The 23,430-nt window shown below is 37.5% G+C and overlaps 1 protein-coding gene across 1 annotated transcript; it reads right to left on the bottom strand.

The window, feature by feature from the left end:
• Window positions 1-5,156: 5,156 nt before the first annotated feature.
• Window positions 5,157-18,262, bottom strand: LOC101862272 (flavin-containing monooxygenase 5). Its single transcript, XM_005099052.3, has 9 exons — window positions 18,230-18,262; window positions 14,871-15,250; window positions 14,008-14,256; window positions 13,339-13,458; window positions 12,119-12,297; window positions 10,574-10,787; window positions 8,822-8,980; window positions 8,246-8,411; window positions 5,157-6,842 (listed from the first exon to the last, which is right to left on the bottom strand). The coding sequence occupies exons 2-9, from the start codon at window positions 15,135-15,137 to the stop codon at window positions 6,583-6,585; spliced, it is 1,614 nt and encodes a 537-aa protein (XP_005099109.1). The 5' UTR covers window positions 15,138-15,250; window positions 18,230-18,262; the 3' UTR covers window positions 5,157-6,582.
• Between the last annotated feature and the right edge of the window lie 5,168 nt (window positions 18,263-23,430).

Raw genomic sequence — 23,430 nt, 5'->3', positions numbered from 1 at the left:
CCCCCCCCCCACCCCCTTCCATACCTCAAAATACTATCTTAGAGATCAAGAAGTACTGGAGTACATAAGATAAGAGAATACACACATATAATTCAGCTTAAAAACTTCTTCCAGCAACTCGCACTTGCTATCTTTGGTTCATTTTTACTCTTATACTTATTGTGTCACAAACATAAAAAGCTAAAAATACACAAATGAACAAAACAATATATCATGTATTTGAATCCTTCATTTTATTGTCAACATTTTGACGCCAGCAATTAATATTTAATTTGGCATAAGTTTGTTCTTTTCATTTGTGACCACTAGTATAATTAAATAGGCACCCTCAGAATTCTTGCAACAGTGGGTTTTTAATGGCATCTTGGAGATATGTATGGTATGTATGGTACTGGTGTGTACAAATCAAAGAAAGGTCAACACTATAATTCCTTGGCAAATGAATGCGCAGTTCTCTGTGACAGTCCTACTCTCCTCTTCCACGGCCACCCACCCATCAGCATGTGTTTTAGTAATCAGCAAATAAAAAATTAGTAATCTGGCGTAAAAATTTGTAATATGGCCATGGTTAGTTTTCTTCGCAGGCGTGTCAGGGACAGGGGTTGAAGTCAAGCAAGTATAAAAGTAATGTAAAAAAAAAGCAAGATAATAAAAAAGGTCTTAGCGGGCTCGTTACAGGTCGAGTTAAGAAAAAAAAGGGCAGAAAAGGGGGCTAGTGGTATTAAGTTTAAAGCAATGATTCCTTTTATTTAAGATCTCTCGCTGGCCTTGGCTGTCACACACAGCACAAAAAGACAGGAATGTGTTAAGGCCATGTCGGCCTAATGTTTACCTTACCTAGCTTCGGCACTTCTAAAGTATAATGTTTTTCTAAGGACAACTTTGACCTGAGCGACTGCAAGGGCTCAAGGCACAGGGGATGCTAAGGTTAGTCATCTGCACGTGACGTAGTGACGTCGTAGACTGTTTGAGCCCGTAAGTTTTTCTCCCCTTGTACAGCGGGAAGGTTAGCAGTGACTTGGTATAGTCGAATTTTTACAAATCGAAATCAGGGGTTTTACGATTGTATTTTTGTAAAATTGAATAAAAAAACTGTGACGATTAAAAGTCATAAAAATTGAAAAGAAAAAAATCATTATTTGCAAATCACATGCCATAACCATATATCATCAGACCTGCCAACCACTCCATGACCAAATTTGTAATGATGGACAGCCCTGCTCTTCCACTGTCAAGTCTGTACTGCAGAGGATTCCACAGCCCAGTCAGGAAACAAGAAAGCTGACTAATAAGAAGGCTCATAATCATATTCAACACAACCAACGAAATCAACATCACTGAGGACGGCAATCAAAGACATCATGAAACATACTGCTACAAGGAGTAGACAAGAGGAGAGAGAGAGAAGGGGAAGGAGAATAGATGATAGACAGAAAAGACTTCTTGAAAGGAACAGGACAAACCTTACTGATAACTTAACAACCTTTTGGAGAAAGGATCAACCAACAACATAATGCCTCTGAACACGACATATCTGTATGCTGCCATAAGGGCTGGGCGAGTACCTGGGTAAAGAGCTCAAAACTGGCTACCCGGGTATTGGTGTCGGGTACCCGGGTCTTCTACTCCCCTTCGCTAATGCTATGCAAATGCACTTAAATTACGTCCCTTCGTTCGATCCTCATTAAGTACTGAGTACTTATCGATACTGAGCTCTGTAAGTCGATACAGTACTCGATATTGGCCAATATCGACTAGTGCCCACCACTACTCGTACCTCATTTCCCTGGAAATCAGCACACCACAAAAAAGGCCACATTTGGGCATATTATAAGGAAGTTTCCAAGAATCAATCGGATACTTTGGTAGAGCTAGTCCAATAGTTTTAATTTCAGTGTCCTTATAAATATGGAAGCAACTTGTGTGCAGTTCTAAGAATCCAACAGAGAAGTGGAACATTTCTAAAAATGGTGTGAAGTAAAATAGTTTAAATAGCTTTGGCTTTGTCATTTTAGCAAAGATGTCTCAAAGAAAGGCATACGCTAGGGTAAAGACGAAAAAAGGGCTTCCTGCAACATCTGCAAAAGCATAATAAAAGTTGATGGGTCTTCAACTTCAAGCCTCTTAAAGTATTTGAAGGGAAAACACACAAATGAAATAGCAAGTAGGCAGAGCAGTACAGAAACATCATATGATAATTGGAATGTCGGGTATTTTTTTCAGACCCGGGTATCAAATTATCCGTATAATCCCAGCCCTACCTGCCATTGAGCTGGATCAGCCCATACAAACCTGTACAGTGCTTTCTTTGTAACAACTTATACCAAAATGCCGAACATCAGCAGTCCGCTTTTCCAAAGTTCTGATTAGCAGGACCTCCAAATCAACGTTATATTTTAACACCCCCTGTAACATGGCACATTGCTAAGATCCTAATATACTAAAAGAAGTGTCTTGCGGAAAAAATAGACTCGTATACTTACTCAAGCATCTTAAGTGAACGTGTTTCAAAAAATGTTTTAAATTAATGTAAATATTGTAAGTGTATTTATGCTCCCATCAACACTAGGTTGATCATTCAGAAGACAGACTTTCGATCCTGCCTGTCAGGGCTAACCTGGGCAGAGAGGGATACAACCTCATAGTGGAAAGATTGAGATCAAAATTTTCCTCAATCTGGAATTGAACTTGGGCCTCTTGCATGCAACAGCAAAGAGTCTGAACGCTACACCACAGATGCCAGTTGTAAATAATGTGTAAAAGCAAATTCATATCATTGGGGGAGGGAAAGGGATGGAGAAGGAGGGGTTGGGGGGGGGTGTAAAAATAAATACAGAGAAATAAAGCTGTAGCAAAGACCGCTGTTGGCATTTTACAATCATAACCAGTAGGAAGCCATAAAAAAAGCCAATGAAGTGAAAGAAAATCACCATTAGCAAATCAATCACATGCTATAACTATATAACATCAGACCTACCAATCAGCAGAACCAATAGCAATCACTATAGATGCCACTGGCATACAATAAAAATGTCTTAAATCTGTGTACTGGATGTAAAAAAGATACCCTGGTATCACTGGAATAAAATAAAGCATCGAATGTTCAGCAAATAGAAAAAAGTCGATAATAAATTATGAACTACAAAAATTTGAAGGATAAAGTAAAAATCTGGTTCAACTGACCAATTTCCTCAATCACTCCATAAACAAAAATATGAGTTTTTCCTCAGAACCTTCCTTAAGAATAGGAGTCTCTAGAATCCCAATAGATTAAGATTATGTTACAATCCGACTGGCAAATAAACATGAATATTGATAAGACATCCAAATAATCCCAAATAGAAATTATGTTTATGTCATTAAAGATAAGTCATGCAAATAATGAAAATACACCTGTGTATTTTCACACGATTTATAATATATGATCGATGGAAACAGAACTCAAGAAAAAAAATTAGATTTTATGCAAATATAATCAGGGTCCTTTGAAGGACAAAAAAAAATCAAAGGGCTTCAATTTTATCAAGCAGAATACTTGGCAGGTCTGTGTCATTCACAATGAACGTATAACATTAAGTCACATTCACATGTGGGAATTTAGCAAAATAATATGTGAGCTACAAAAATGAAAAAAAAACAACCTAATCAAAATCAAATTATTTCTTGAATGACAATTGAACATTTTTTAAAGCAATATGGATTTTTTAAAAAAATTACAGATCTGATTTATTTCAGCACAACAACAGTAGGAGATAAATACTTAGGTGTGTACGAAATATACCAGTCAATAGGTGTGATTAAAATCTGCTGGTGACAGGTTTACAAAAATAAGTGCAAGATTACGACAACTGTGTTCTATAAGTGTTACGAAGCTCCTGGTCAATTATAAGATAAGATAAGATAGTGCTTTATCAACTACTCACCAATTCTACAACTAGCAAAGGCCTTATCACAAAAGTGGATTGCAAAATAATAGAAAACCAGGTTTGAACACCAAAATTTTATCAAAACTGTCTCTTTCTAGAACTATAACATTCACAGCCAAAAAATTATGAAAAAAAGACTGGGAACCATTTCAGTAAAAAAATTGTTCAGTTCCAGCCAAACTTTAGTCCTTCAATCTGACAACGGCATCAATAACAGTAATACCTTCCAGTAATAAGAAAGAAAGAACTTTAGGCAATATGTACAGTCTTCACTGTGTAAGGATAAAAGCATAACATAGTGGCAAACATCTTTCGTCCATGAAACTTGAATTTTATTTCAACATTATTACAGTAACAGGTCTTGCCTGAAATGACTAAAATTTCATACAGAAAGACTCAATAGTTGAGTTGCACCTGTAAAAACTTCTTTATGGCACTGGGGCAAAGATGAAATTCTACGACTGCTGAATCAAAAACACTTGCAACAGAGGTGCCATCTACATATCACTGGTGCTCCGTTGGAACTTTGTTAACTAGAATTTTAAAATTTCACAGGAGAGACGAAAGACTGTCTAACATTGTTATTTTTAACACGTAGGTAATCAAAGCTTGTCATAATACTGTAATGGGACCTAGACAAAATCTTACAAAGAAGTATGTGTTTTACTGGAGCATGTTATCATGTAATCTGAGTTGGTAACAAAACTTCCTTTGGTCACCAAGGATTTATGCCACAATTGCTGCTCCTTGAACCTCACTGAGATGTTAGCCAGGTCAGAACAGTGCACTGTGTGTCTTTCAGTTGCTCCATTCTAACATCGCTATTTCCGGCTTGTCTTTAAATGCATATATATTTCTGGGTTGTTTTATGATTCCTGATGCCCAAAGAAAATTTCTGTGTCCCTCAACACTGAAGAAAAAAGTAAGTGACCACAGGAAGAAAGCAGTGGGTCCTTATAACCTTGTTATATTTAACACATTAGCGAGGTCAAAGAATCAAACATCATACATGGCGTTGTGGTGGATAGCGAAGTCTACTCAGAATTTAAAGTTCGTTTTCAAGCATTTGTAGTTTGGGCTTAGAATTTTTACACAATATGTATCAAGGGTCTTGAACATCTAGCTCTCACTGGCAAAATAGAAAGGCAAGCGAAGCTGGGGTAGGCCCAGAGCAACCTCCTTGGGGAACCTGAACAAGTGAGTGACAGGGAAAGATCAGGGAAACGTAGCTTTTTTAAGAGCATCCGAGCAAAGAGATGAAAGGAGAACCATGATCGCCAATGTCTGCCGCAGATCTGGCATTGGATGAGGATAATGTATCAAGGTATCAGGAATCTTTTGGTGCAAAAAAAAATTATTATTTTCTCCAAAGTTCAAGTTAGCAAGGTCCCATCAGAGCACCGACAATATATATATATAGAAAGTCTTAACTCCCTGAATAAATAGAACAACAAAGAAAAATGTTATCTATTTTGGGTAGAAATAGTCTTAATTTACAGAACCAATAGCAATCATTATAGATGCCACTGGCATACAATAAAAATGTCTTAAATCTGTGTACTGGATGTAAAAAAGATACCCTGGTATCACTGGAATAAAATAAAGCATCAAATGTTCAGCAAATAGAAAAAAGGCGATAATAAATTAAGAACTAAAAAAATTTGAGGGATAAAGTAAAAATCTGGTTCAACTGACCAATTTCCTCATAACACACAAAACATGCCTACACATTGGTTCATTGCATCTAGTATAACCCAAACCTTGTCCAAAACAACTTTCCTCCTCAGATTCTACAACATAATAAAATAAATCAAAACAAGCACCCTGAAATCACAAAGCCAGTGAAATCTATGTTATAACAAAATACCCTTCGGAAAAGATTCAGAATAGCTGCTGCTTGTATTATTGTTAGCAAGTTAGATGTAAGTTCTTAAAAAATACATCTTTGAAAAAAATGTCATGAGATAGCAACTTCTCGCTCGATATCAGAATAAAATGCCCATTTTATACACTTTATATGTCTTCGCAGATAGAAATAGAAATGTACAGTCAAAATATTGAGTTGTCCATTTATCACCAACATATTTATCATTACTACCTGAGTGCAGCTTTAATACAAAGAAAATGTAAAAATGTCCAAACTCAATCATTCCTCTTGAGGTCCAGAAATCTGAAGAATTACCACAATGGAGAACCTTGACATAAAAACTTGTTGGCTGAATGTAACAAAGTGCGTAAGATTTGGAATATTCTAAAATCTTAGTCTCTCCAAGCGTATTTTCACAGGGTTGGTTCAAATTAAGGGATGTGGGGCTAATAAGGAAAAAAATGTATAATTGTGTCATCAGAATTCAAAGCCCACATTCTATATCCAGTAAAGTATATTATTATAAGTGAAACAGAGAAACCTTTCGAGCAAAAAAAATATTGGGATATTTTTATGTCCCTGTGCCCAATCCAAAATGTTGAAAACTCTTTGTCGCATTTTTTTCAAAAAATTACCTGTTAGCCTCCCTTTCGAACTAACCTCTTCCTTTGGTAGAAATCATACAAAAGTGAGCAAGCACAATGATCAGTGAAAAATATAGCTGCTGACACATTACAGACAAATTCAGAACCATCAGACCACACTAAAGGCCACGTGTCCAGACAGTTCTTATAAAAATAGATATCGGAAGATAAACACCAGCAGTATAAGTACTCCGATCATCATCAACTGACGGTTGTTGCCTGTCCCGGAGTCTGGAATTGGTAGTGGTCGTGTCTTCAGTGGGGCACTGACCCGATCCCACTGAGTCATGATGGCTTTCCGCGCACCTTTCCACGCCAACGGGCCCTTCAGACGGTACTGGTACGGCGTTATGGGGCCAAACGCTACCTTGAAGCCAAGCACTGGATCATGACGGAAGAGCTGGTCTGGAAAACAGAAATATATTTTGCTGTTTTACTCGCTCATCTTAGTTGTTCCCTTTTTCCCTTTGTCTGCACATCATGATAGCTACAATTTGTGTATTTGTCTCAGTCTGACTTTACACTCAGGCAGGACTGTGATGGAAACAATCTACAATACTGATCAGTTACACATCTCTGTGAATGTGTGTAAGTACATCTGTCTGTGTGTGTCAGAAAGAGAGAGTGTGTGTGTTTGTGTGTGAGTGTGAGAGAGTGTATTTGTTTGTGCTAGAAGGTGAACATGGGAATGTGTGCATTAGAGGGAGTGCATGAATTGTTATCCATATATCGTTTGAAGAGCAATGTACTTTGTACAGCCCATGAACTTGGTTGGGGGGCTCATTGTTTATTTGTTTATCACCCTTTCAAAGTTGTTGCTGTCAACAGCCGGTGTGTCCTGAATGTTGCAACTTAACGAGAATGGTCAGAGAAGAGTGATTAGTGACCACTCATTTGATTATTTTCTCTTACTATCTTTAAAATTCTTGCTACCATTTTATTTTAATGTTTGAATGATTAGTAAGTAAATGTATGGCTTTAATGCCCTTATCAACACTATGAGGTTATTTCAGAGGTGGGACCTCTGAATTAAATGTCCATCTCCAATACGACAGAGTCAAATGCATTGAGAGCCTTGAAAACTCCACAAACCGGCCTGAGTTCAAGAATGCCTAGTTTGTGATTTGAACCTGGACCATCAACTCCGTAATCCAACATAATACCAACTGAGCGAACGGAGCCCCCTCAAATGATTAGACAGATCAAATAATCAAAACCTCTATTGTTACAAAACCATCTGAGAGCAAGAGCATCAAACTACCAGCACTTACTACTAGAGTGGCCAAAGCACTCAAATATTTACTTACTCTCTTCCTATATCGTCAGATACATAAAGCGGAGAGCAGTCGACACCATGCTTGCCTGTCCCTGGCTACCTTCTCCAATCTCTACACATCCAGGCCCTGGGTGATAGCCTCATCCCTAATTGTGCCCCTTTAGCTTCCAGTTGGTCTACTTCTTTTAGCACTCAAATACCTTAATTGAAATGAACTCTAGTTGAATCCAGTTCCATCACACTAAGGAGGAAGGATTTTTTCCCTCATGACAACTGACCTAACACACATCAGGCAGCCACATAGGTTTTCTGACAGCACACTCATTAATCATTTATACTGAACAGAAGTGGTTGTTTTTTTCCTGATATCTTAACTAGGAATCAATGTCTGAATTTGCTCGGGTAGTCAACTAAATTATTCTTCGCCTCAAGGACATCAATTTAAAAAGTTTAAAAATTCAAAATCAACAAAAGTGCCTTTTGAGCGCAGAAAGTATAAGACAGACCTCCAAATCTATAGCCAAAAACTTACAAAGGTCTGGTTTACATCCGATGATCTCCCCTAGCTCGTCCATGAAGGGAGAGTAGTTCACCTGGATGGTGTGTCTCCGAGACTTGGTGTAGCGCTTGGCCATCTCCGCTTCTTTCGCTCGAATGTCTTCCCACATCTCACTCTTTGGTGGGAGAAACGCCTCACCCTGAAAAACATATGAAAAAACATTTTTCATTGAGTTGAAGTAAACTGGCTATAGCCCTGACTCAACCCTGTCATAATGACCATCCTGAAAAAGTGAAAAGCTGACATAGTGACTACATATGGTGAAAAATCATCAATTTCTTTACTTATACTATATTAAACTGTAATATCTCTTTGAATGTAATGCCCATTGAGCTTTTTTAGAAAATGGAAATACACAGCATAAAGGCTATTTATTACTATTATTATCGTTATCATTATTATAAATTTTCAATATAAGCCAAAATCAATCTGAATAAACAACCCTGGCATTGTGGAAAAACACACTGGGCGCTATATTACGGGCACAGGAGTTGTTCAAAGTCTTGTATACCTTTCATCACACAGACAGCTATATAACAATCCAATTACCTTAATGACCCTTGTGGCTACACGGCACTGCATTTCACTGATGGGCATGATTGCCCCCAGTGGCTGAAAACAGCCAATCACAGCCAAAGTCGGCCTCTCAAGGTCGGGTGGGTACATGTACTTGAACAACTGCACACGGTTCTCTTGAACATCAATAACCTGGGGGAAACAGAATAAAAAAGCTTGACAAAAACAAAACAAAGAGTGATTAAAATAAGCTTAAGAGCTACAAAAAGTCACTAGACTGCCAAGGTGCAAGGTGGGGGCCCAATAGTGAACAGATATTCAGGTCCCGCATTTTTTTTTCTTATATACGTATATTCTTTGTGTTTAAAACACGTACACAGTGATATTCATACATAATGAAAAGATTTCCAGGTCCCTCCGATTTATCTGTGAGCATGCTAGAATAAAGTCTGACATTTCTGTACTGCTCTTTAATTTATGCACAGCAGAAGCTTTGCCCTCAAATTATCCCGGAGGAAAAGTCTGGGGGAGCCTGAGCGGCATCAAATATTCTGTCAAAATAAGGCTTCAAGTATTTTTTATAAAGTACAAATAATCTAATCTTGTCAATCTGTATTAATAGCAGTTCAAAACATGAGCGGTTCTCCAGAGCATCAGCTTCTGCTATCTACTTCTTGCTGCCAAATATGAAGGCAGCTCTTCCACTTGCACAACTTGGCCACATTTGGCTTGAGGAGGAAGCAGGTGAGGACCTTGGTATGGCTTGAAAATGCTCATCAGTTTGATTCTGTACTCTGACTTAATCAGTTTCATGGTGTAGAAGAGCTTTCATACAGATATGTGCTTCCAAAAAAGGTTCATATTTCGATTGGACGTTCTAGAAATCTCTGGTAAGGTGAGGTACATTGCTCTCAAAATTTTACCAAACTTGGGCTGCACAAACACTTAACTTTGATATAAAAAGGGGGCTGCAAAATATCATCCTATGAACCTCAATTATGTATCAAATATGTGAGGCAACGTGGTGGAATCAGGCTCTCGTCAAAATAATCAAAGTGAAGAAACTAGCATTTTTCTGCAGGTTTGTGTATTTTTATCAAATTTTTGTTTTTCGGTTCAACACCTTTCATGCCCATTAAAGAACTCATTTCTGTGTGGCTTTTTCTGAAAAACGTTGATTAAAGGTACAAAAAATGTAAATTTTCAGCTACCACGGACTCTTAAGCTAAGGAAATAACGAATCTTTGGCAGCCATTTTCTCACTAATTTTGCCTCTGAAACAGGTGACCCCTACCTCCTTCATTTGCAAATATCTCGACTCGTGTTCAAGATAAATGGATATTTTTTCCATCTAAATAAGGACAAGTAAACAAGCTTTACGATTACACCAATAACTCTACATGCCTAAAAATTGACGAGAGCCTGATTCCACCACGCTGCCTCACATATATCAAAATGAATAAGTTTCTCTCTCACTCTCACAATCATTTCATTTTCCCCCTTCACTCTTACACTTAATTTCTCTCAAACTCTTACACTAGAGCACACATGCACACTAACATTTTTCTCCTCTTTTCTCTGATTCACTCTCTCTCTTTCTCCCTCTCTCATTCTTCTCCATTTCTATAAACCTTTTTCTTAATTTCTCTGTCCCTCTCAATGTCTCTCTCACACACACACTCACTCATTCATTTCTTCCTCTTTTTTTTTATCTTTCCTCTCCAAAACAGCAATACTTTAAACGTGATGTCCCCTTCCTCTTGTACAGTATTCTACAACCCTCACCTCTTTGTCAATGAAGGGAAACCCGAACGAGTACCCTGTAGCCAGGATGACTGCATCGATGTCCTCTTCAGAGGTTCCATCCACAAACTCCACGCCGGTGGCCGTGAACCGTTTGATGTCAGTTTTGATTTTAATGCTGCCGCAGATGATACGGTTTGGCATGTCATCGTTGACCAACGGGTGCTGTGCAGCAGGTCCATAGCTTGGTCTCAGGCTGATGGAAGAGGAAAGTAATGAGTGAAAAAAAAAATTCAAACAAAAGCAAATTTTGATTTTGACAAGCACTTATTTTAAATACTACATTCAAAACAAACAAACAAAACATTTTACAACAAAGGGCATAAACTCCCTCTTCCTGATCTAAAACCAGACACAAATACCTCACAACATGGCGTGGAGCTAACCTAGACAACTGCTTAGAATCCAATAGATCATTTTTTTACTCAAGCACCTAGGAGAGGGTTGGGATTGGGAATGTAAAAGGCAGGGAGGGGGGGGGGGGTGTCCTCCATAAAAAACCCAAAGAAGGGAGGGAACAAAAGCTTAATTAAAGATCATCTCTCTGGTATCTAATTTTCTTCACATTCTTATCAAAGGGAAACACATAACAAACAATCATCACAGAACTCTGATAAAGAGTTTAGTTTAGGATGAAGAGATAAATTCTAAAACAGAAATGTGATAGCGTCTACTCCCAAATCAACTTTTTTTTTTCCTTATGAAAGAGTGAAACATATTGCATTTTAGCCAACTGCGATGTGCTACATACTACTAGAGTGGCACAGCTGTGCAATAGTTAGGCTGTTTGTTTAGCATGCAAAGAGCATGAGTTCAAGTATCTATCTTTCTGTTGGAGATGTAGCATTCACCGCCATACAACATAGATTGACCTTATAAAATATTCTCCACAAATTACGACAAACAAGTTGCTCACAGAGTCAATCCATCTAATGTTATTATCACTTCTTCTTTTTATTGTTACTCCCTAGTAGAAACACTTCTAATCTTTGGAACTTATGTGACCTAATTGAAGACCAGAGAAGAAGTCTGTGCACGAGTCAACTTTTTCTGAACAGGGAAAAACAGCAAAAACAAAGGACCAGATGTGTCACAACGCGATGGAACATTTTTTGTGCCTTTAATCAATGTTTTTCTGCAAAACCCATACAGAAATGTGCTTTTAAATGGACATGGACATGAATGTTGTCGAGCCAAAAAACAAAAATTCATAAAAAATTGCCAAATCGGAGGAAAAATATTGATTTCTCTGATTTCTTTAATTTGACGAGCGCCTGATTTCAACATGATGCCTCATATATTTGCTTTAGAATACGCTGCAGTTTTTCCTTTCTTTTCACTATACCATTAACAGTAGAGTGTCATATGTGCACTATCATAAGATAAGGGAAAATCTTCTCCATTTACAGATGCTAAGAAATCAATTTTAGCCATTCTGGACTTAAGCACAGTCTTGTTTTCCGGTCTTCAATTGTGTTGCAAGTGCTTTAGAATATTTATGCTAACAGTAAGAGTCGACCCGCTCACCTGTAGAGCTTGTGGTCAATCTTCTGGTTTAGTTGATACTCTAATATCATTCCAAAAAGTGTGGGGAACGTCTGAATCAAAAACATGACAAAGCGGTTCAAGGCAACCATATCCAGTGGCTTCCCTTGAGGAGCAACTCGGTGCAAGATCCACGTGCCCCGGCGGGTGCTCAAGAAGACCTGTGGAGGAAAAGCCACACATGTTGTTGTTGTTGTTATAGCTGTTGTTGTTATTGTTGTTGTAACTGCAGTCCCCATCAAAAATGTCCAAGACTGCCACATCATCATTATCAAGGTGAGCAGTAGCTGTCTTAAACAGGTGGACATCTTGGCCAGTGTCATTATAACATTTTTAATAACACACAGGGGGGGGGGGGGGGGGGGGGGGTTATGGGAAGCGGTTGTTTGTACAGGCGATTGTCTTGGACAGCTGGCAATTAGAGCAGGATTTATTGAATTTCTGGAATATTCCCTTAGTTAACATCCTAGTCTAAAGGTAAGGTGTTGGACATGCATCAAATGATAGTAGGTTCACTACCAAGTTTGGTAGGGTAAAACCTTGTATTATTAGGAAAGATTCTCTATCTCATTTTTCTCAGTTCATTCAGCTGGTAGATAGGCAAAGAGAATATGCAAATGATGGCTGCATGCCTAACAAGCTGCAACAGTGTATGTGTCTGTGGGGATATATCAGAATGAATTGACAGGCAAAAGAAGTCATGATGAAAGTCGAGTGAGTTTTCTATGACTATGTAAGAGAATTCAAATGTGAGGCAACATGGTGGAATCAGGCTCTCGTCTAAATAATCCAAGTGAAGAAACTTGCATTTTTCCGCAGGTTTGTGAATTTTTATAAAATTTTTGTTTTTTGGCTCAACACCATTTATGCCCATTAAAGAACTCGTTTCTGAGAGGATTTTTCTGAAAAACGATGATAAAAGGCACAAAAAATGTAAATTTTCAGTTACCACGGACTCTTACTCTAAGGAAATAACTAATCTTTGGCGGCCATTTTATCACTAATTTACCTCTGAAAGCAGGTGACCCCCACCTCCTTCTTTCGTAAATATCTCGACTTGTATTCAAGACAAATGGATATTATTTTCATCCGAATAAAGACAAGAGAACAAGCTTTAAGATGATACCAATAACTCTACATGCCCAAAAATTGATGAGAGCCTGATTCCGCCGTGCTGCCTCACAAATTATTTTCGTTCTCACCTGCTTGGATCTGCGACTGAGCTCCACCGCAATGTCTCCTCCAGAGTTGCCAATGCCAATTATGACCACTCGCTTATCAGCAAACTCATCAGGAACTTTGTAGTCATGGCTGTGAACAACCTTTATAAATAAAAACAAAAAGGCATCCAAAATTTCTCAATAAACTGGAACCGAAGGAAGAAAACATTGTATTTTTATCACATTCTTGAAGACGCCCATAAGGGTGAAATGTTTAACATTTTCTATAATGTTAACAAACTTGAAATCCTCAGGTCTCCACCAATTTTTTATTTTATTTATTGCACTTACAAGAATAAGGATGATGACGACAGCGATGATGATAACAACAGCAATGATGATGAAGATGATGATATTAATGATAATAATACAGTTGGAACACATTACAATCGACTAATCAGTTTGAGTTAAGAGACAGTCAACACATAGCCATAATGATATCATGTAGAACTTTATGGGAAAGAAACTTGCAAAAGATGGAAAAAGCAGATTGGAGTACCTAGGACACAGCACACACACACACACACACACACACACACACACACACACACACACACACACATATAATTTTTCCAGATATTTTTCACTTTTCCTTTCAAGTCACCAAGCCCAAAAACAAACATCTCACCAAACCCAAATAAACGTTTTTACCTTTCCTTTAAAGTCACTCAATCCAGGGAAGGTGGGAACATACTTGTCAGCGTGGTGACCGGAGCAGACTAAAACACCATCAAAAACTTCTGTCTTCTCCTCCCCACTCTTGTCATCTTTACTCCTCACTTCCCACTGTCCCGAGACGGGGAAATTTTCGGTCTTCTTCACAGAGAGCACAGACGTGTTGAATCGGATGTGCTTTCTCAAACCAAAGTGCTCCACGTAATCTTTGAAGTACTCAAAGACCTGCAGACCAACACACACACACAAAAACAAGGAGAAAGGTTCAGCTTCATTAACGTTACATATTGACAACACATTCTCAAAAGGCCATACTGGCTATTCTGAGCTTACAGTAATCAAAACAATTAAATTAGTAAATGTTTAGTTGAAGGCTCCATTGGATTTTACTTGACCTATTATGCATTTAAGGTGTCTCCATTCTCTGTTGAGCCAACATGGGAGTATCCATGATATCAAGCACTTAAGACAATCTTAACTTTAAGAAAGGAGGCCTCAACTGGACCTCCAACAATAAAATTATCCCAAATCAATTCTAATTGGCTTGACAGCTACAGCCCACCAAGAAATCATCAGGAACACATCATACAGAGACACAACCTTTCTCTGAGAATATATCTATTTACACATCTTTGGAAAGAAAAAAATCCTACTGTGTGTAAATCAAAGATATCTAATTGCTTTCACTTTTTTACTCTCTCTTTCTTTTTACTTTTTGGAATGCAATAATATACATACGACCTTTTGCAGTTGAGAGCGCCATAAAACCTCTAATAAAACAAAACAAACATATATATGAGCGTGGAGGTAGGAAGTAAATATACATGAACTGTGCATACCTCTGTATTGTGCATGAAGTTTGAGCACTTCTCTGGGATGGGGTAGTCACTGTAGGCCATCATCTCCTTGCTGGTGTTGATCACTGTCGACTTCATCACACACCCCTGACCCTCTACAGGCGTGTCGGTGTAACGCCACAATCCACCAACCTCCTCTGACCGCTCCAAGCACACCGGCTCCAGACCTTCGTCCAGACAACACTTAATGGCTGTGATGCCGCTGGCCCCAGCTCCGATTATTGCAACTTTCTTTGCGGACGCTGCCATCTTTTAGCAGGCAAAAAGGAGAGATCAGACTACACTATGAACAGGATAAAAAGAAGTTCTTAAACTTCTTGAATCTTTCCCTTCTTATAGCTCAGTCCTTATAATGCAAAAACCTGAAAAAAAAAACAAATAGAGAAAATATAAAACAAAAGCCAAGTTTTATCAAATGTCTCCCCCCCCCCCCCCCCCCCCCCAAAAAAAAAAACCCAACCCCTTGGACGTTCCAAAAAATCAATAAAACTGAACCAATCTTTTTCCCACTGCTTCACACTAAAGATTGTCTTACTTTTCATGAAAAAATTACCCACCATGATCTATCTTGAACAGAAGTCGAGATTTTTGCGAATGAAAAAGCTGGGGGCAGCCTGGTGTCAGAAGTAAAATTGGCATGAAAATGGCAGCTAAAGACAGGTGAATTCAAATGCTCTAGTGTCCTTGAAAACTGCAAATTTACTTTCATGTGCCATATTATAAAGTAAAATCCACACAGAATATGATTTAAATGTGGACATAAGAGGTTTCGAGCCAAATATGGAAAACAAAATTTTTAATTTTGCCCAATGGTCAGGAAAATACCAGTTTCTTTGTTTTCCTTATTTTGACAAGCGTCTGATTTCACCAAGGTACCTCATATTCATATGTCTACATCATTCATCACCAGTCTATGTCTAAGTGGAGACAAGAGTACCTGCCACATTAAATGATAATAGGGGAGAGCCAGGAGGCCTCGGACACGAGGAGACTTCGGACAGTCAATTCTCGCTAAACTTGATAGTGCACACTTTGTCACTGGATCACATGATATATCAAGTGAGGTTTTAGCTTGTTGTGTTTTTGACGTCTCACAGCCTAGAGTATAATCCTTGCATCTGCTGTGAAGGAAATTGTGTTTTTGACAAGGGTGTACCTAAGTTTTCATACCTCAGTTTGTAAGGTTTACATATCATAATAGTGCACCGACCCTTTCACAAAACTAGGTATATGTGCTTTAGGGTGTTGTTACGTGCCAATTTTGTAAAATTAAACCTAGCTTTCACGATGTCTGTTTCATGAACATGTTTCCTACACAACCCCCATGTAGGGAGACTTCATACAGGGGTGGGGTGACTTCATACACTCTCACCAACGACTAATGCAAGTGTTGTTGAAATCAGAACTATTACAATAATGCATTCTTGTGTCGTTGTTAATTTTCCCAGAATGCAACCATGCCAAGGACACATACAGCCACAAAAAGAAAAGAAGTCTTTTAGTTCACAAAAATATGAAACTCGCCATGCATTCACTTGTTATTGATTCATAGCCTTTGCTTTGTGCAAAGCCTTTATGTTATGTGTATAATGTGAAGAAATCTACTCGACTATTTTAAAAATGAGAACAGTTTTTCCTTCTCCAATTCAAGGCTCAACAAAGAAGACAAAAAGCTCCTTAGAAGTTTGCTGTTTAAAATGGCATCTGTTAATGTTTCTATTCTCATAGAAGTTTCCAGTACATTTAAATTTCATCTTCAAAAGTAAAAGATCAAACAAAGTGCAACACTTGAGGCTCTTTTTAAAAAGAAAATTCTGAATTATTTTAATGTGCACACTTTGTTTCCCTCAGGTGTTTTATTAATTTGGTTGTGGTATGCCTCCCAGAACACCATTGCTGTCAGGTTAGTTGGGATGGTCGACCTCAGATATTACGTCCCTCTCCGTCAGGATGTAACGGAAAGCCATGAAAACCATGAAACAATGATAAAAGAAGAGTTCAGACCAATACGTAGAAATGTGCACAAAACGGACTGGTTTAAGGTATTTTATTATGTAGATCATATATTGTTGGATAATTATTTTCCATGATTTCCAGTGATTGTGAAATACATTTTCACACCTCAAACCCTCAAACAAAAGGTAGAGAAGTATAGCATCCTGAGTCGAAGTTTTGCTTCTTAAAGATGACAATTGATACAGGAAACACACACTCCGAAATCACTCCTCCTCGTCCGGTTTCCCTCACGTTTGTTGGATGTCTCCTGCAGAGTGGGGTGGTTTCAGGTATCTAGGACCTCAGATGATACTCTACAGTAAAACGAGATGATGCATATCTATGCGAAGCTGATAATATGACGATGCCCAAAGGGCTAACAATAGACGTGAAACCTTTTTTCTCTGGCTTGAATTGTTCTGGAAGCGTGTGGTGGAGCCAAATAAAGTATCCAAAGCCACCCCGCTCTCCGGCCCTCACATTCCTGGAATATTTTACAATTTACAGTACAGCACAGCCTAATCCCTTGGCTTTAGGATTTTAGACCCATATAATAAACCAAAAGGAGTAGGAAGTTTGAAGAGGGTATAGCCAATATAAATTATAAAGAATCTAGGCTAGGCATTAACATATATTACATAATATATAGAGCTAAGATAGCCTATCATTATCATGTTCTGTTGATCTCATGACTTCTATATATATATATATATATATATATATATATATATATATATATATATATATATATATATATAGATTAGTTTTGAAGTTGCAGTAGCCCTATCTATGTGTACCTGTAGCGACTATGGCATGGCCTAGACATGGAATGGTAGATAATACAATTCTACTATTCTGACTTAAATTCACTTTGTGACACATCTGACTTAGGGCGGGGCCTCGGTCCTATGCCTAGGCCTATGGTATAAAATTTCAACTCTGTCTCTATAGTAGTATATCTAGTCTTAATTGGTCTACTAAAACGGAAACTTTAGTAGTCTAAAAATAAGACAAATTATGAAAGAGATCTCAAATATAGATCTAATATATAGATTCTAGATCGATCTAGATCTAGAATCTAGATTCCAAAGAATCTTTGAAAGTAGACTTAATTATATAATATTGTCTGCTGTGTGTTGAGCAGAGGGTGTAGTGAAGGGCGCGCCGCTACACTTCACTCCAAGCTAGCATATCGCCAGTGTCCGCATACGTTGGTGTCAACCAATGTTAGGCTATAAAATGTTTTTCACATGCTGTCAGATACGGTCTAGATCTAGATTTTACAATTTTACAAAATAAATGATATTATATAAACTATAAACGATTATTTTCCACACACCACTCACCCAGCCAGTGCCGCAACGCCCTTTGACCCCAGACGGTAAACAGTCAACAAGCGGTGTCCTGTGATCTCCAGATTTTTCTCTATTTCAAGCTACGGGTGTATTTCGGGTGGCGGGACCCCAGTAAAGTCCTTGGCCATGATATAGAGATCTAGGTCTACATCAAGGAGTTTACAACTAATGTAGAATGATATCTAGGTCTACATGTAGATCTAGATTCTAGATCTAGATCTATTTATTTTTCTGAAAAGCATTTTTTTTTTTTTGGTAGACTACATCAACTGCGTTTGATTCAGTTTAGCTGAAAAAGGCCACCCTTTTATGGTGTCGGGGGTACGGTTGTTTTCCAGGGGAGACGAGATAAGGAATATTTGCGATAACAACAGAAAGTACAGAACTGATGTGTGTGTGTGTGTATGTGTGTGTGTGTGTGTGTGTGTGTGTGTGTGTGTGTGTGTGTGTGTGTGTGAGAGAGAGAGAGAGAGAGAGAGAGAGAGAGAGAGAGAGAGAGAGAAGAGAGAGACAGACAGACAGACAGACAGACACTTGAACGAAAAGCAATACTAGCAGGGTGCAAGCGCAGGGAAAATGGCATAACGAGAGAGAAGACAGAGATCAAGTGAAAGAAAGAGAGATAGGATCAAGGGAGTTAAGAAAAAGATACATGAAAAGAACAACAGACAGATAGGCAGACACAGAACAACAGATGACAAGCCAGGCAATCATAAATAAAAATAAATATTTATGCAAGGTCTTTTCCATTCCTTTCATCCCTGGCTACAAATCTAGAGCTGTGACTTGTAAATTTGTAAAGCAGATTGTTGGCGGGTGCTCAGGTAAGATAAGATAAGATAGTACTTTATTATCCCAGATGGAAATTTTCCTTGGCTGTACAGGACCGTAAAAACACATGCAGGTATACCTAAAAAAATTTAAATCATATATATTACTCTCATTAAAATTCAGTATGAAAGGAGAAGTGTGGGTTATTGCTCCTTTAATTCCTTATTCCTATCACACATATTATTATACCGTCCTTATCTCTAGACGCTCCTCCTTTTTTTGGGGGGGGGGGGGGTATGTTACCCTCTTGTAACACATTTAATCTTCGGAACTTAGGTAACTTTTTTGGTTGCAAGTCCTGTAAAACTCTTACTAAAACTGTTTTTCTTTTTAAATCTAAAAAGTTGACAACTTATTGGGCCCCATCCATGATCTTCTATGTATCATAATGGAATGGAAATAACCTCACTTCATTCATTGATACACATATAAGCGAATAACACGTCATTCGCTTCAAGAGAACCCACAAATTCTTGGCAAAATGGATTCATCAGGGTTTTGATTTAGATATAATTATTATCGTCGACTCCGCTTGTGTTGAATTTGTTGGAGCTGATCTTCCGTTAAAGTTGACCTTTTTCTCCTGTCCTAGCACCTGTTCTTTTTTACTTACAGTACGCAACAGTTATGTTTAACTTTAGACGAGTTGACCTTTTTTTCACTCCCCTGATGACATCAACTGAAATCATCCGTAGTCGATTGTAGGCCTAGGCATACTTATATTAAAGTGACTGCCTTTTAATTAATTACGGATGACATCAAACATTAAATCAAGTGCACAGGTGACATAATCAAAGGGCTAAAAATAATACAGTATAACACAGATAGCTTGAATTCGTCGCGACCAGCCTTGGTAGTTCGAGTGATCCGTGGTTCCAGGGATATCTTACAAAGATAAAGAAGAAAAAAACAACCCAGGATCATAGGCACAGTTCGACGGATGCATGATTTCGAGTATTCTGTGTTCAACCTATGCGTGTTATATTGTACTTTGAGTCCTTTTAATAAGTTTAACTAAAAGTACATTTCATTCATAGAACTTACAAACCTCACTTCTTCGATTAAAAAAAAACCTAAAAACTCTTTTCCTTTAAAAATCGAATAAACAAACATCAGTGGCTTTATCAGCATACTCTTGGCCGACACATCACTAACACCAGACACAGAGGGAGTCAAGTCTTGAATAAAGATACATTGCATCGTTTTATTGTCAACAAAGCCACAGCTGCAATATAGTAAGTGGGTCAATAAATCAACAGTGGGATATAACTACCACATTTTCCATTACCAGGTAACGCAATACACTGTATGTATCTGATGTTCCTCCATATCTTTCACAAAATATAAAACAGGTACATTGTACTTACATAAAAAGAAACAGGACTTGCCGCCATAAATACTTCACCCTCTCAAGAAAAATTTTTTTTTTTTAAATCCAATCAATTAATCAACCCAGTCAAATCAAATCAATGGAAAGAAGAAGGGAAAAAAAGTGGAAGAAAAGCAGGAAACATCATTTGATGTTTGGCATCAAGACAGCACAGAGCTGCCAATTTTCAGGACACCAAGGGTACATCAATATTGCAGAAAACAGATTATTAAGTAGAACTGAGTACTAATTTCTGAGATAAAAAACCAAAGATAACAATAATTCATGATTCAAGATTCATAACAATAAAAGCACAATTTTTAAAACTCTCCCATAGAAGAACCCCCCCCCCCCCCCCCAAAAAAACACATAAAAAACAACCAAAACAAAACATTACCTTAGAATGACAAAGTTCTATCTGCTCAGTAGGCCTACCTAGTTTTGAGAAATTTGACATAAGAAATTCTGAGTTTCACAGCATGTCAAATTCAAATGCAAATTTTTGAATGCCTTAATAATGACCCCAAATTTTAAAAAATCCTACAATTTTGATAGAGCAGATATACCATTTGGTTTCTGACCTTATGGTCCTATACATAACTCAAAACGGCCGAAATGTCAGATAAAACTTTGTAAATCTAAGGTGGCGAAACAGTTTTTCTTTTCTTGCTAAATCTAGATCAACAGGTTTCAGTTTTCAAGGCAAAAGTGAGAAATCTTCAACTTCAAGCATCACTGGCATCATATTGTTGGGATAGGCCAGAAATCCAGATTTCTTCTGGCCTTTATTAGAACAAAATTAATCTATGAGAACATTCCCTATTAATCACTTTAGAATCAGGGGACAAAATGGAGTTGAAACTTGGACAAATCGGAAAAAAACCATGAGACTGAACATATATTATTATTTTCCCGGCCTCTGAAACAATCCCGATCAAATAATAAGATATTGAAAGTCTATTTTTCTATATACCATAAAATGATGTATGGGCCTATAATTATTCATGGGAGCAAGTACATTACTTTTTTATTTGATGAAATAGATGGGTAACAAGTGCTACCTGATAGTAACAACAAAAGAGGGAGCAATAAACAGCTTGCCCATTCTGTACTGAAGTGGAAACAGGCTCATTAGAACCAGTGTTCTTTTCTTAACACAGCTGAGTTTTTTTCCTGTTCATTTAGTAAAGAATGATTTTATTTTTTCATAATACATTTTAAAAAATATCAGCATAATGTCGGATACTTTAGCTGATTATTTCCCTTGCTCTAGAAATACAGAACATTATCAGGAAGCTCCCTACATAAGTATAAGAGGTATAAAGTGAATTGATCAGAAAAAAAATTTAACAGGAACAGGGAATTACAAGAACATCTAGTCAACCCTAAATTTAAACCAATCAGATCTGTGAAACAGCCCGAACTATTACAGTGCAGTATCAACATCACAAATTATGACAATTCTTGCCTCTTAAAACCCATTGCCAAAAAGGAAACTTGGAAGCGCAGATGATCGTAGCCAATCAACAGACTTTTTCCAAGTCGCATAAGAGACTGTTTTCAACAAGGTCACAGAAAATAATCAACAACAATGAAAGGAGAAAAAAAAAGGAAATTATTTTTGAAAATTTCGAGTACATCACAAATCAAGCCACAAATTTACCGATCATTTCACGCATGTTACTCTTATAAAATATTTTTCAAAGAGTAGAAAGAAAAACTTGAGCAACATTCAAGCAAAAACTCACAGGTATGTTTTTAACCAGCTACATAAATAGCAAACCATTTTAATGATCACACATTTAAACTGGTTCCATACAGCACGTTAAGCAGTAACACCATAAATAAGGAGGGCTAGTGAAGCAAAAAAGTACTACAATAATCCCCCAAGTGGAAAAAGATCTATATGAAAAGAACTATTAGCATAAATATATGTGAAACACAAAATAATACTTATTTTGCACCGGCAAGTATGAGTTGGATCTTTATAGCTGAACATTTAGAAAGGTTCTTCTTCACTTATCACATACAAAAAAGATTCGACCTTGATGAGTCATGTCAGTGTTAAAGACTGACAGCCCATAATGCCAGATTGTCATTACACTATATGAAAAAAAAATCATCCCAAATAATAACAAAACGTTCTCTTCAATAAACTAATTGTATCAAATGGGACATCAAACCTGTAGGAAACTAAACTGGCAACAGAGTGATCATCCGCCATTTTGTAACTGGCAGTAAAACAAACAAATTTGGACAAAATGTTGCACCGAGATATTCTATGAGTAAAGAACAGTCACTAGCTTCTGTCAACAAACATACCGAGTTAATTTAGAGATAACGAAACAGAGTAAATCAAAGTACTGAGCTCTAAGCAAAAACCACTCACATTACAATGTTTGCATTGTAACAAGTCATGAAAATCTACTCAAATCTACATTTATTTCACAACAGTCATGCTAATCAAACTATCACATATTAAACTACAAAACATTGTGTTAATATCATATCACAGCCTTGAGTTATCTTCTGTATTAGTGGTACTGTATATATCTTGTATCTAAATAGCAAAATCAGCCTGAAAAGTATAGCAGCATAGACTTTGATTGATCGGCCTGACTATTTCTGTCTTGTGCAATGACATAACCAAGCAAGTGTCAGCAAATGGGAGTAAAACTTGACTCCGTGTCCCCATAACCCATTCCCCTGAGTTCATAACACACTTACCCCCCTCTGATGGAATATGAAGCCTCATGGTGAAATTAGGAACTCGTCAAAATAAAGAAATCGAAGAAAACTGCATTTTTCCTCAGGTTTGGGAATATTTATCAAATTTTTGTTTTTTTGGCTCAACACCTTCCATCTCTATTTAAAAACACATTTCTGTGAGAATTTTATTCTAAAACATTCATTAAAGTTAAAAACGCAAACATTTTTAGTTTCAATTACCAAAGACTCTCAAGCTATGGAAGTCGTCAAGCTGTGGCCACCA

Source organism: Aplysia californica, unplaced genomic scaffold (genome assembly GCF_000002075.1).
Source record: "Aplysia californica isolate F4 #8 unplaced genomic scaffold, AplCal3.0 scaffold00201, whole genome shotgun sequence".
NCBI lineage: Eukaryota > Metazoa > Mollusca > Gastropoda > Aplysiida > Aplysiidae > Aplysia > Aplysia californica.
The sequence above is the reverse complement of the archived record's forward strand: the minus strand, read 5'-3'. Positions and strand labels throughout refer to the sequence as shown.

Excerpts from the sequence above, each read along its gene's own strand:
- LOC101862272 (XM_005099052.3), bottom strand. The coding sequence starts at position 15,137 with ATGGCAGCGTCCGCAAAGAAAGTTGCAATAATCGGAGCTGGGGCCAGC. Across the intron at positions 13,459-14,007 it reads TGAGTGACTTTAAAGGAAAG|GTTGTTCACAGCCATGACTA; the intron begins GTAAAAACGTTT and ends TTATTTATAAAG. Across the intron at positions 8,412-8,821 it reads TAGCCACAAGGGTCATTAAG|GGTGAGGCGTTTCTCCCACC; the intron begins GTAATTGGATTG and ends TATGTTTTTCAG.